Source organism: Microcaecilia unicolor, chromosome 2, assembly GCF_901765095.1.
Source record: "Microcaecilia unicolor chromosome 2, aMicUni1.1, whole genome shotgun sequence".
Lineage (NCBI taxonomy): Eukaryota > Metazoa > Chordata > Amphibia > Gymnophiona > Siphonopidae > Microcaecilia > Microcaecilia unicolor.
Window position 1 is genome coordinate 173,910,426 of NC_044032.1, and position 14,187 is coordinate 173,924,612.

The following is a 14,187-nucleotide window of genomic DNA, read 5'->3' on the forward strand; positions in this document are numbered from 1 at the left end:
CAGATAGAAAATAAAATAACAAGCTATTGTCATACGTTAATGAATCCCAATAATTAAAAAGCAAGGCGCCCCTGTCTCTCAGCCACGAGCCCAAATACACTGGACAGAACGCGCCACCGATAGGGCGGCACACAGCGCCCACTTATAAGCGCTGAACTCGGACGTCCTCTCACTCTTCCCTTCCCCCCACCTTCAAACAACCTCACCAGCAGCAACTCCACCTCCAGCCCTGAAAAAGTGTGCGCCCTCACCCCAGCCCGTCCGTGTGTGTGTAGAGCGCTCCGCACCAAGGGCTCCCCGAGACCCCTCCCCCCTCCTCGCCACAGCGCAGCACGATGGGACCCACATCGTCGGCATCGGGTTTCTACCTGAGCAGAGCTACTGCCGCCCTGCTGGCGCTCTTCCTGGCTGCGCTCCTGCTGGCTCTGACCGTGCTGGCTACGCTCTACGCTCGCGCCCGACTGGAAGCGGCGGATCCGGGGAGCGGTGCCGCCGCCGCTGCTAGTGCCGCTGCGGTGGTGGAGGCTCACGAACCCCGGTCCAGCCCCGCGCCCACAGTCAGCGCTAACCCCGACCCGAGCACGCGGCCAGGCATCTGGGACAACCCTCGCCTGCCGCCCAGCCTGTTCCCTGTCAACTACCAGCTGGAGCTGTGGCCGCTGCTAGAGCCCGACGACGAAGGACGGCACCACCTATCCGGCCAGGTGAACATTAGCGCGCGCTGCGCGGAGGACACGGACACTGTGCTGCTACACAGCCACAAGCTCAACTACTCCCGCGCCGCTGTGCTGGTGCCCCCTAGCGGCGATGGCAACAGCGGCGGCGTGACAGTGCGGGAACTGTGGCTGGCCGAGGAGCATCAGTACGTGGTGCTGGAGCTGCGCGAACCCCTGCGAGCCGGACTGCTGTACGAGTTGCAGCTGGACTTCACCGGCTTCCTGAGCGATGACCTGACCGGACTCTTCGTCTCCTATTACGAGGACTTCGGAGACAATAAGTATGTGTATGGCTTTTTTCACTCTCTTTCAAAACTTTCTGCTTTTTTTTCTGTCCACATTTGGAGGTGTCTTGGAAAGCTCTTTTGGTTGAGATGACAGAGAATAAAATCTCTATGAAAAAGAGCTTCCTTTCAGAGACCTAAGGGGACGATGATCAGAAGCAAACATAGGCACTAGCGGCAGTTAGCGCCATACTAGCGCCTGCGTTTGCTACCGCCCCATGATCAGAGCCCAGGAGCATGTCAAACAACACGCTCGTGGGCTCTGAATGCAACTAGCATGCAAATGCAGGCAAAACAGGGCTCTTAGCGCAAGTAGCATGCAAATGCATGTTAAACCTATTCATTCCCAATGATCAGCGACCAGTGCGCCAAAGGTTGGCTCGCTGGCCGCGGCAAACCCTACGCCAGCTCGGAGCCGGCATTAGGGGTTGCAGACCACTGGGGAGGAATGGTGAGCCCTGTCCAGCATATTGATCGCGCTGTATCGATCGGGTGCTGTTCCTGGCAGCGCCAAGTCCTGAGCATCTGCCCATGTATCTGTAAAATGAGCAAAAATGGTAATGAACTTTGAAGAAGCTGCTTCTATGGCACACATAATCTGATTCATTTTTTTGGAGTTCTGTTTTAAATGGTTTATGACATGTCTCGCTGGGAAAGCTGAAATTGAATCTGTTTTTGCTATGTTAAGTTTAGGTGCTTAGAAGATTATTGGTCTCTTGGCAGAACACATGATTTTTAGGCAATATGGAGGGAATTCAATAAATGACACCTAAAAAACTGGTGCCGAAAAAAATAGCACTTAGAACTTATCCTATAAATGGTGCTTAAAGTTAGATGCCGTTTATATACTAGCGCTTAGCACTGAGAACTGCAATTACATTTAGGGGTGACCATTTACACCAACGAAACCTTGTTGTAAATCCCCACAAGGCGCGGATCCCCTTTATTACAACGTGTGCAAATTAAAGGAATGCCCCATATCCGCCCATGACCCTCCCCCTGATCCACACCCCCTTTTTGGACCCGCACATGTAAAAATGCATGTGTAAATTTAAGTAATGCCAATTAACACCAATAATTGCTAGGACCCAATTATCAGCACTAATTTGCTCGTTGATTAATTTCACACACAGAAATTTGGGCGTGCAACTCATAACACCATATATAGAATTCGGGGGTATAGTCATATTTTCTTTCAGATGGCTATACCAGCTAGATTTTCACTGTTATTGAAGGAATAATGAAATAGATAATCGTGTCGTTCAGTTTGTTTGGCACCTGGTTGTCCACTTTCCAGGATCCCAGTGTAAATGGTGAAAAGCTGTTTTCTCCTATGAAAGAAACTTGAGAAAACTTTAATGCAATATAGGGCTGAGCTATGTTAGCAGTTCCTTTAATATAGGAGTGGAGGAGTGGCCTCGTGGTTAAAGCACTGGTCTTGCAATCCAGAGGTGGCCAGTTCAAATCCCACTGCTGCTCCTTGTGATCTTGGGCAAATCACTTAACCTTCCATTGCCTCAGATACAAACTTAGATTGTGAGCCCTCCTGGGACAGAGAAATATCCAGTGTACCTGAATGGAACTCACCTTGAGCTACTACTGAAAAAGGTGTGAGCAAAAACCAAATAAATAAATATGCAGCTAGTTGACAAGGCCTAGTTGACCCAGCCTGTCAACTCGTAGAGAAAACTTAATGCCACCTGTTTCTCAGGTTTAATGGGACAAATAGGTTGAAGGATTTGTGCATGGGTCATCTGCTTTTGAATTATAGAGAAACATGAGGTTTGGCAAAGGAAAAAGAAAGCAGTCAGATGTTATAAAGAGACACAAAAGGGAGGAAAATATGTAACAACAATCATTAACCGGTAGACCAATAAATATAGTAACACACAGGGTAAAAAAAAAACAAAAGCGTGCATGAAAACTAAATATTAGACAATTAAAATATCTAGTTTCATTATAGTTACAAATAGAGTAAATAAAATTATCATTGACCTATATTTAGCTTTCATTTATTTGTATATTAGGCATTACAAGTGCAATTTTCCATGTTTGTACTTGGTACATTTTGAACATTTTTTAGTTTGATAGGTTACAATCCATTTGATATATCACCCTATTTGTCAGACAAGTTAGAGTGGTTTACAAAATAATAAAATAAGATCAGAACACCAATTAAAAATAGGAAAGAGAGACCGATAAATCAAAAAATCAGGGATGCTTGCAAGTACAGGGCCTACAGTTCTGCTAAATCCAGGAGATAAGTAAATGAACAAATATCCTGAGGTACAAAATATCTGGCCTGTTTAGCAGGGACAATCTGCAGTCTCTATAGATTGACATGCATTTCAAAAACTCTGCTACAAGTTGGGAATTTATCTTTTATTCCCACCACATTCCCAGCAATGACTTCTCGCAGCCATACAATTCCATTTGCATTTATGAAGCAACTTCTGATTTGTCTCTCTGTATTCATTCTTTCTCTGCAATCTGTTCTCCCATCTCCTTTTACCCTTCTGTAGCTTTGGAAAAACCTTTTTTCATCTTTCCTTTTGGAATGCCACAAAATGTAAACTTCTGGAAGTATGCACCTTGGGGAATTTTCCATGAAGGCTGATGGGACAGACCCAGGAGCCCCTCAACCAGGAAAGAGGGGCATCACCCAGAAGGGGGTTTGAGGATCTGTCAACATGGAAAGAAGGGTATCCCCAAAACCAACCCTGAGAGTGAAACACTGAGATAAGAATAAGAAAATTCCCAGCTGTGAGATGAAAGTAATAGAAATACAAGCTGAAATATTTGGCCAAATTATTCAGTTAAATAAACCACCTTCAAAGTTTCTATAATGCTATATTGGCTTTGTACTTGCAGGAGGAAAGAAAAGTGAGAGATCAAAAGATAGTGAAGGGAGCACAGAGAAAACCCAGCCATACACTGCACCCTAGTGAGAATAAGTTTTCTTACCTGGCACCAAGTGGTAACCGGTATCCCTGGGCAATCCGAGACAGTCCAGTTCAACGTCTCCAGATTCCCATCCACCAACATTGGTAGAGAATTAAATAGCCAGTTCCCACAGCATTATAAGAAAGTGTTTATTGTATCAGCACAGAGAGAGCAATGGGATTCTCTGTATGAATTACAAAGCATTGTGCCGCAGCTTATATAGCATTACAATATTGTGATTTCCATAAGTGTAATCTAAACAAATAACAAAAATATCTTCCACCTAATAACAAACACTGCAAGAGAAAATTAGCAATCGCATGGAGGAAAAAGCCTTAGCGGGCCCTGACCTGCTTAATGAGCTGTGGTCTAACGGGCAACTACAATTTTTAATCATCAGCCTAAAAAGCCTGCAGTGATTATATTTTTATTCAGCAGACATTCAAGAAAAGTGCCATTCAAAATTCAAAATAAACTGAAGTCCATAGCTTTTACAGCTGCCGCAACTGTCCAATGGTGGCCAGCATTTCGTTTACTGCTTCAGGGACTTTGCAGAGCATAATTCTGTAAAAGAAAAAGTCATGTCAATGTCTGCAATACAAAACAATATATGTGGTTGTACGCCAAATTCAACTGTTACAGCAAAAATTATCAGGGCTCGGCATACACTGCTGCTCTCATACTCTGGGTTACAACCCTGGAAATGGTGTCTCTCCGTATATATCTAACGCCACTCAACGGGGACCAATCTAGGAACAGAGTCTCAGTCAACCAACTTCATTTCCACCAACCAGGAATCGATAAGGAAATTCAAAAGAAATGATGCCATTCAATTTTTGCATTTAAATCAAGCATCTCAAGAGATTTCAATTTAAAGTTCCAACGTTGTTCAGCCCATAGGATCTGCTTCCTTCTATCACCTCCTCTTTTTCTAGGTGGAATCCACTCCAGGACAATACATTTTAAAGAGAAAAATCATGTTCCAGTCTTATACAATATAAAGCTAGAGGAGACATTTCTTTTTGAGTGACAATTATACTCTTATACTCCATCGTTCATTCTTTCTTCCATTGGTCTAGATGTCTGTCAAATGTAGAGCTTATCATATGGATATTGAATACAGTAGACAACATATGATGTCAGACAGGTGGTCTTTGATCTTAAGTTATATACTTTGCCATTACAAAAAGCTGCCTGATTCATCATAATATTACACACCATAGATGTCATACAAGCTGCATGTCCACCAGCAGTTTCTCTGGGCATTAGTACTTTAGAAACATCCGAAGGACACAAGATCCCTTTTTATGTTCTTATTCTTACTAAAAGCCACTGTTAATCTACTATCGGCCAGACTTGGTACCATGGTGATGATATCCCAATGGCGCTTTATAACCTTCACTAGTGCATTACCTCTGATGGTATAGTACTAAACACAAGTTAAAATGTCTGAATCTGTCTCAACGTGACGAGAAGAGTTCAACAACCATTGCCTGTTATTAACCTTTGCTCTATGAACTACAAAATGCTGATAGCCTCTATCTGGCAGTCTGTTTTTCAATATTTCACTTTGTTTCTTGAATTTTTCGTCAGTAGAACAAATTCTCCTATATCTCAGAACTGTGATATGGATAAGCTATCTTTCAATGACTGCGTATGGCAGCTATCATACTGTAAAAGAGAATATTTATCTATTTATTTTTGATAAAAGGTAGTAAGAAAGGCATGTTGTTCCTTTACTATCTTAAAATCCAAAAAAGATGTTTCATTTTGATGCCGTTGAACCATGAATTTCAATGCAGACTGACTCGTATTCCATGTATTAATAAAGGTGGAAAGAAGAACAAATGGTAGCCAGCATGGTTAAAAAGTGAAGTGAAAGAGGCTAATAGAGCCAAAAGAACATCCTTCAAAAAATGAAAAAAGGATCTGAATGAAGAAAATAAGAAGGAACATAAGCACTGACAAGCTAGATGCAAAGCTTTGATAAAGAACCTTGTCACACACGCCTGTGCCATACCATACCATGCCATAGGTATGGCACAGTGTGTGACAAGTAAGGTTGTTCCTAACATATAGCAGTACAATCCATGCTGGTTTTTTCATGATTTTGGTAAAATTGATCAACCATTGTTTGGATTCATGACAACTTTTTCATAAGCATCCTATATTACAGTTCATTTAATAGCCCCTGACGCAGCCCTTCTGGGCGAAACACGGCCTGTGTTGGGCAAATTTTTTACATCATCAATAAAGTTTATTTATAACCAATACTGATCTGCTTTTCTGTTGTCCATCTTGGAGTCTGCGGTTCGTTTGCCTTGTTGTTTCTTGGGACCGTCATGGGATATGAGGCAATGTTCTTCTGTGGATTAGGAATTGGTTATTGGACAGAAAACAGAGGGTAGGGTTAAATAGCCATTTTTCTCAACGGGGGAGGATGAATAATGGAGTGCCGCAGGGATCTGTACAGGGACCAGTGCTATTTAACATATTTATAAATGATCTGGAAATCAGAATGCCTGTGAAAAATTGTAGGAAGACCTTAGGAAATTGGAATATTAGGCATCCAGATAGCAGATGAAATTTAATCTGGACAAATGCAAATTGATGCACATTGGGGAGAATAATCCAAATCATAATTACTTGATGCTAGGGTCCACATTAGGAGTCAGCACCCAAGAAAAAGATCTAGGTGTCATTGTAGACAATACATTGAAATCTTTTGCCCAGTGTGTGGTGGCGGCAAAAAAGCAAACATGATGCTAGGAATTATTAGGAAAGGGATGATAAATAAGACCAAGAATATTATAATGCCTCTGTATCTCTCCATGCTGCGACCTCACCTTGAATATTGCGTTCAGTTCTGGTCGCCGCATCTCAAAAAAAGATATAGTAGAATTAGAAAAGCTTCAAAGAAGAGCGACCAAAATGATAAAGGGGATGGAACTCCTCCTATATGAGGAAAGGCTAAAGAGGTTAGGGCTCTTCAGCTTGGTAAAGAGACGGCTGAGAGGAGATATGATTAGGTCTTTAAAATCCTGTGTAGAACGGGTAAAAGTGAATCGATTTTTCACGCTTTCACAAAGTACAAAGCCCAGGGGACTCTCAATGAAATTGCATAGAAATACTTTTAAAACAAATAGGAGGAAATATTTTAACACTCAATATTAGTTAAGCACTGGAACTCATTGCTAGAGGATGTGGTAACATCAGTTAGCATATCTGGGTTTAAAAAAAGTTTGGACAAGTTCCTGGAGGAAAAGTCCATAGTGTTCTATTGAGATAGACATGGGGGGAAGCCACTGCTTGCCCTGGGATTGGTAGCATGGAATGTTGCTACTATTTGTGTTTCTGCCAGGTACTTGTGACCTAGATTGGCCACTGTTGGAAGCAGGATACTGGGCTAGATGGACCTTTGGTCTGAGCGCCTGACTCAGTATGGCTATTCTTATGTTCTTATGTTAAAAGCAATTAGTGAACAGTTCTGTTTTTACCCACTACTTCCTTCTCTTCCATTTTTTCTCTGCAGTTAGAACTACACAGGACCCTGTTGTTTAGTGTTTTAAAATGTTTTTATATTATGATGGGGGACCAATCCATTTGAATGCCTATAGATCCACTATAGACATAAGAGGGCACACCTAAATATAGGCTTATAGTTTATAGTTTAGTTTAAAAGCAGAACAGAAGAAAGGAACTCCATTTCCAGATAGGAAAGCTTTAACAGTCATATCTGGGAGAGAGAGAGAGAGAAAAAAAAAAAAAAGAAGAAACAGGTGAAGAGAAGAAGAAGGGGAAAGGTCACCAGGGGATTCCGAAACTGCTGGTCAATCTTCGAAGGCCTGATAAATAGCCAGGTTTTAAAAGAAATTTTAAAGATTTTGAAGGATGACTTAGAGCGGAGAGGGAAGGGGAGAGTGTTCCAGATGTGAGGGGCAAGGAAATAAAATGTGCTGTGCCTAGTGGATATGTAATGTGCTAATTTAGGATTGGTGAGAACCAAATGATGGTTTCAGGGAGCACATAGTTCAAGAGGGAGAGTATGGAATAGTTAAGCAGGTGAGGTAGTCTGGGCTTGCGCTAATATTCTAGAATGGAATCTTGACACCAAGATTCTTTTATAGAATTGATGCTAAGCACACGGCATTGGGGCACCTAAACTGAGGTGCTAATTTATAGAATTTCTGTCTTAACCCTCCATTGTCCAAGGTACCAAAATTTGATTGTGAGCCCACTAGGGACAGAGAAAGTACCTGTATCTGTGGTTGTACCACAGAAAGGTGCTATATCAAGAATTAAACAAACATAAACATTTTCATCTTGTTAGACCCTATTACCGTTCCTTAAGCTTACATCGTGCATCTTTCCTACCTGCTTAGGTATCACTTCCATATCTGTCTGGGTCTGTGACAGTGGTGTACCAAGGGGGGGGCGGGGGGGGCGGTCCGCCCCGGGTGCAAGCGATTGGGGGGGTGCCGCGGCGCGCGCCTGTCAGCTGAGTTCGCTGACTTCGCTAACTTAGCTGCAGCTCCCTCTGCCCCGGAACAGGTTACTTCCTGTTCGGGCCGGGGTAGAGGGAGCTGCAGCGAAGTTAGCGAAGTCAGCGAACTCAGCTGACAGGCGCGCGCCACGGCACCCCCCCTCCAGCGGCTTGCACCCGGGGGGGTTATTTCGCCGGGGGGGGGCGCTGCGCATCGGCGCTTCGCCCCGGGTGTCATGCCGGCTAGGATCGCCACTGGTCTGTGATACTTTTATTACAGCAGACACAAGTTTAGCTGTGGTTGTATTAGTGCCATTAGGAGTATATGGAAAGCCTGTAATAGCTGAGATCTGTAAGCAGGAATCATAAGCTCTCTTGTGAGGTCTGTATTTCCCTCTAACAGTGCTCTGTTTTTTCACCTAGGGCAGGTGCCTGCAGGATCAATTCTCTAACTAAATGTTTTAATCCTGGCGCTTGATTTTCTTGTGTCTTCAGTGCAGATATATGAGTTTTCATCTGAACCTCTTGTGCTGCATGCAGCTGTATTTTCTCTTTTATTTATTTATTTGGTACATTTGTATCCCACATTTTCTCCCCTATTTGCAGGCTCAATGTGGCTTACATAGTACCGTAAAGGCGTTCGCCAGTTCCGGTATGAAGAAATATAGTAATGTTGTGGTAGAATAAGGTTCGTGTGTACTGACATATTAGGGAATCGTAGAGAGTTATTATATGTCCATTACAAGCTTTGGTTTCGTTGTGTTGCAGGGTACAGGCATTTAAGTTGGATCGGTAGGGTATGCCTTTTTGAACAGGTTAGTTTTTAATGATTTCCAGAAGTTTAGATGATCATAAGTTGTTTTCATGGCTTTTGGTAATGCGTTCCATAGTTGTGTGCTTAAGTAGGAAAAGCTGGATGCGTAGGTTGATTTGTATTGGAGTCCTTTGCAGCTTGGGTAGTGGAGATTTATGCATGTTCGTGTTGATCCTGTTGCGTTTCTGGTTGGTAGGTTGATGAGGTCTGTCATGTATCCCGGGAACAATTCCATATTTTAAAATGTTTTCTGCTACTCTGTCTCTTCTCAGTATTTCTTGGAGGACCTAAAGTATTCCTTTAAGATAGTCAGTTGATCTTTTACTGTCTTTAGCTCAAGCTCAGCTTCCTCATGGTTATAAACTAAAACTAAACAAATATAATTGGTGGTGTGGAGATAAGCACAAATTCTAAATACAAAAACTTCCACCCAATACAAAATTACAATAGTATATGGGGAAAAGCCTCAAAGAGCTCCCAGATCCAATATCGATCTGTCGGAGCTAAAACAGACCAACTGGTCTTCTCTTCATCATAGGCAAAAACCCCTTTTAGGCAGCCCTAGATAAATTTCTTCTGGGACCGCAGTAAATTTTCTAAATTTTTTGTTTTTTTCGAAGATAAGAATTTTTTAAAGAAAAAGCTTGTTATATTGCAATGCACTTAGCTTTTTATTGCTTGATATTCAGTGCTACTGATGCAGGAATTACCACTATTGTTAGCAGAATCTGTGGTACTTCAGGAGTCAAACACCACACACCAGAATGAGAGAGAAGTCTTCTTTATTTGCCAGCAAACAAAGTAGGACATCAGCGCTAGACCTCTCCTTCTCTTCAGCTCTCTGTGTCTTCTCTCTCTGTGTCCTGCATCTCCTGTCTCGGCTCCTTCTCGTCTAACGTAAGCTGCTTCTGTTCTCATTTATATATGGTCCTAAACCCCTCTAGCCCCCCTTTGTCACCAGATGGTAAGGAATAGATTGATTACCCTGTCTTGAACTAATTATTTCTACACATTTACTCAAAATATCAGTTACATAGGTTTCAGATATTTCCTAAACTGACCTACGACCTGGGGCCTCTCAAACTAGACAATGTGGCACCTATCTCCTGCATTTTATTATTATTCACATAATGCTAACTGGGTTCATTAAGGGGCTAATGTTGCTTAATGGTACACAGACATGGTTTGTTATTACTTTCAGGAGGCCAGTCCTACACTTAGCTATAATCTATCAAGGAAAAGAGTTGACTTTTCCTGACCTCTTTCACCTTTAGCTTCATACACAAAACTAGCTAGGAATGTGGATAATTCAAACCAGATGATGACCTCTTAAACTGCAGACAAATCTCACTTGAAAGTCAGACATTGAATTAAAAAGATATTTTACATAGAGAAATAGAACTTATTAATTAAACAGAATAAAACATATTTTAAAATAAGCAGAAATCAGAATTCCTTATAAGACAGAATCTAAATTATCACCTATTTCCTTCTCTCTAAACAGCATTCAGCCTAATCTTTTAAAACTGCCTGCTTGCTGATCCCCTCGAGACTGTCCAGTATGCCTTGCTTAGAATGGCATCCAGATGTGGTAAATAATACCTATGAACCAGCCTTAACAATCCATCACTCAAAAAGGGACAAAGAAAGTTTTATTTCTCACTGACCTTTCTAACCTCTAGTCTAGCAAAAGCTAGACATTTGAGTAATTAAAACCAGATGACATTCTACCACTTTACAGGACTGAACCAAAATTAAACAGAATTAGCAAATTAATATGATTTCTCTGTCCAGGCTGCCTCACTACTACTGCTTCATGCTGCGCTGTTCCCTGTTGGGTTACCCTGAGCCGACGTTACTGCGGTCCCAGAAGACCAGTTGGTCTGTTTTAGCTCCGACAGATCGATATTGGATCTGGGAGCTCTTTGAGGCTTTTCCCCATATACTATTGTAATTTTGTAATTTTGTATTGGGTGGAAGTTTTTGTATTTAGAATATAAACTAAAACTTGCAGGCACAGCCATACCATTTGTTCTACTTTCTGCTCTGTTTTAGCATAATTAGATCTTTTACTAACTCACAAGCCATGGGGGTCTAGGGTTAAAGGTCCGGAACTAGCCGACCTTGGGATAGAGCCCATCTGGTCATCTCCGTCTTAACCGTCCAAATATATTTGCACTTTTTCTTTAACCATTGAAACATAGCTGCACTTATAACTATTATTCCTGACAGTTGAACCCACAGTTTCTTGCAATGTGACACTGAACAGGTTAATCCTGCATGTAGTGCCAATTTTATACAAGAGAGAGAAAGCAGTGGAATCATACAGCAGGTAGGAAATAAACTTTCTAGTTAATCACCCTGGAGAGAAAGTGAGAAAGAAAGAAAATAAAACTCAAATATGCAGAATTAATTATATTTATTTATTTTATTTATTGCATTTGTACCCCACATTATCCCACCTTTTTGCAGGCTCAATGTGGCTTACAGGGTGTTAATATGATATAGTGTTAATATAGGATGGAGGAGTGGCCTAGTGGTTAGGATGGTGGACTTTGGTCCTGAGGAACTGAGTTCAATTCCCACTTCAGGCACAGGCAGCTCCTTGTGACTCTAGGCAAGTCACTTAACCCTCCATTGCCCATGTAAGCCGCATTGAGCCTGCCATGAGTGGGAAAGTACGGGGTACAAATGTAACCATAATAACAAAAAAATATTGTCATTACATAATCTTATATACAGTTGATAATAAGCTGAAGGTAGATGAGGATTTAAATGGAAAGGTGTTAGGTAAGGTCATGTGAGAGGTGTTTTAAAGCACTTGGGAAGTTAAAAACATTCTTTCTTTATTTATTTATTTATTTATTTATTGCATTTGTATCCCACATTATCCCACCTTTTTGCAGGCTCAATGTGGCTTACAATTCAACATGAGTTGTGGAAATCTGTCTGAGAAAATACATTTAGTATAGCAAAAGGATCTTATGGTAAAGGTGGTAATAATAAAACAAGATAATGTCTTAGCAAGTCTTATAGGACAGTTCTAGTTTCATAAGGAGGGTTCACATGTATTAATCTGTGTGGTATGTTCTTTCGAAGAGGTGGGTGTTCAATAGTTTGCGGAAGGTAATCAGTTCATAGGCCGTTTTTAAGTTGCGTGGCAGTTCATTCCAAAATTGTGTGCTCAGATAGGAAAAGGTTGACGCATGAATTAGTTTGTATTTTAGACCTTTGCAATTAGGGAAGTGAAGGTTAAGGAATGTGCGGGATGATTTTTTGGCATTCCTTGGTGGTAGGTCTATCAGATCTGTCATGTAGGCTGGAGTGTCACCGTGGATGATTTTGTGAACTAGAATACATATTTTGAACGTGATGCGTTCTTTGAGTAGCGCAAATGCAGAACATAAGCGTTGCCATACTGGGACAGACCGAAGGTCCATCAAGCCCAGTATCCTGTTTCCAACAGTGGCCAATCCAGGTCACAAGTACCTGGCAGATTTCAAAACAGTACAATACATTTTATGGTGCTTATTCTAGAAATAAGCATATTCTCTTATGTATATAATCAATTGGGGGAGCCCCACAACCATGGTGCTTCTTCTGGTCCCCAAAGTGATGGTCACTTTGGTCCTGGCAGTCCTTGGTGAGTCTGAGGCAAAGCTCCACACTCCTTGGTGTTGGCTTTGATTTATACATTGGTTTACATTAACAGGCATTTGTGTCTCTTTCTGATCGGTTTAACTGAGATGCTTCTGGTTAAGTACCACAGTGGAAGACCTTAACTAAAGGTAGCTCTGTGAATCATTACCTGATCCTTTCTGCGAATCTCTTAGTACAGTATCTAAAAATAGATGGCCCTTTATAGAACTGCTCTTTACAGGGTAAATTTATAAACCATTTTCTCATGATTTATGCATGTAAATGGGCTCTTATCAACTTAGGTAATGTCTAAAAGTATGCATGATGCAAGCTGACATGTACTTGCAAAGTAGGCATGCTCAGGGGTGGATTTTGGGCAGAGCATAGATGCACTTGCAGTTTTCATGCTTACTGTAAATGCGTATTTGCAAATACTTTCAAGCAGAAAGGTAATGCTATAATTATGTGCCTGTGGTTACATGTATCTTGTGTGTATGAATGCCAAGTAAATTAGCACTTACATGTATAAGTGATCTAAGCACCATTTTAAACTGTGGAGCACTGTTGCCAGGGGAGGCACATACATAGTAACATAGTAGATGTCGGCAGAAAAAGACCTGCATGGTCCATCCAGTCTGCCCAACAAGATGAACTCATATGTGCTACTTTTTGTGTACACCTTACCTTGATTTGTACCTGTCCTTTTCAGGGCACAGACCGTGTAAGTCTGCCCAGCACTATCCCCGCCTCCCGCCACCGGCTCTGCCACCCAATCTCGGCTAAGCTCCTTAGGATCCATTCCTTCTGAACAGGATTCCTTTATGTTTACCCCACGCGTGCTTGAATTCTGTTACCGTTTTCATTTCCACCACCTTCCGCGGGAGGGCATTCCAAGCATCCACTACTCTCTCCGTGAAAAAATACTTACTGACATTTTTCTTGAGTCTGCCCCCCTTCAATCTCATTTCATGTCCTCTCGTTCTACCTCCTTCGCATCTCCGGAAAAGGTTCATTTGCAGATTAATACTTTTCAAATATTTGAACGTCTGTATCATATCACCCCTGTTTCTCCTTTCTTCCAGAGTATACATGTTCAGGTCATCAAGTCTCTCCTCATACGTCTTGTAACGCAAATCCCTTACCATTCTCGTAGCTTTTCTTTGCACCGCTTCAATTCTTTTTACATCCTTCACAAGGTACGGCCTCCAAAACTGAACACAATACTCTAGGTGGAGCCTCACCAACGACTTATACAGGGGCATCAACATCCCCTTTCTTTTGCTGGTCACACCTCTCTCTATACAGCCT

General features: G+C 41.9%; 1 protein-coding gene across 2 annotated transcripts in view; it reads left to right on the forward strand.

The window, feature by feature from the left end:
* Positions 1–200: 200 nt before the first annotated feature.
* Positions 201–14,187, forward strand: part of LVRN (laeverin) — a 195,003-nt gene continuing 181,016 nt past the window's right edge. For both annotated transcript variants that reach the window (XM_030193509.1, XM_030193510.1), the window contains exon 1: positions 201–997. In XM_030193509.1, coding sequence (XP_030049369.1) covers positions 336–997 — 662 coding nt within the window. In that variant the 5' untranslated portion in view covers positions 201–335. The remainder of the gene's footprint in view (positions 998–14,187) is intronic.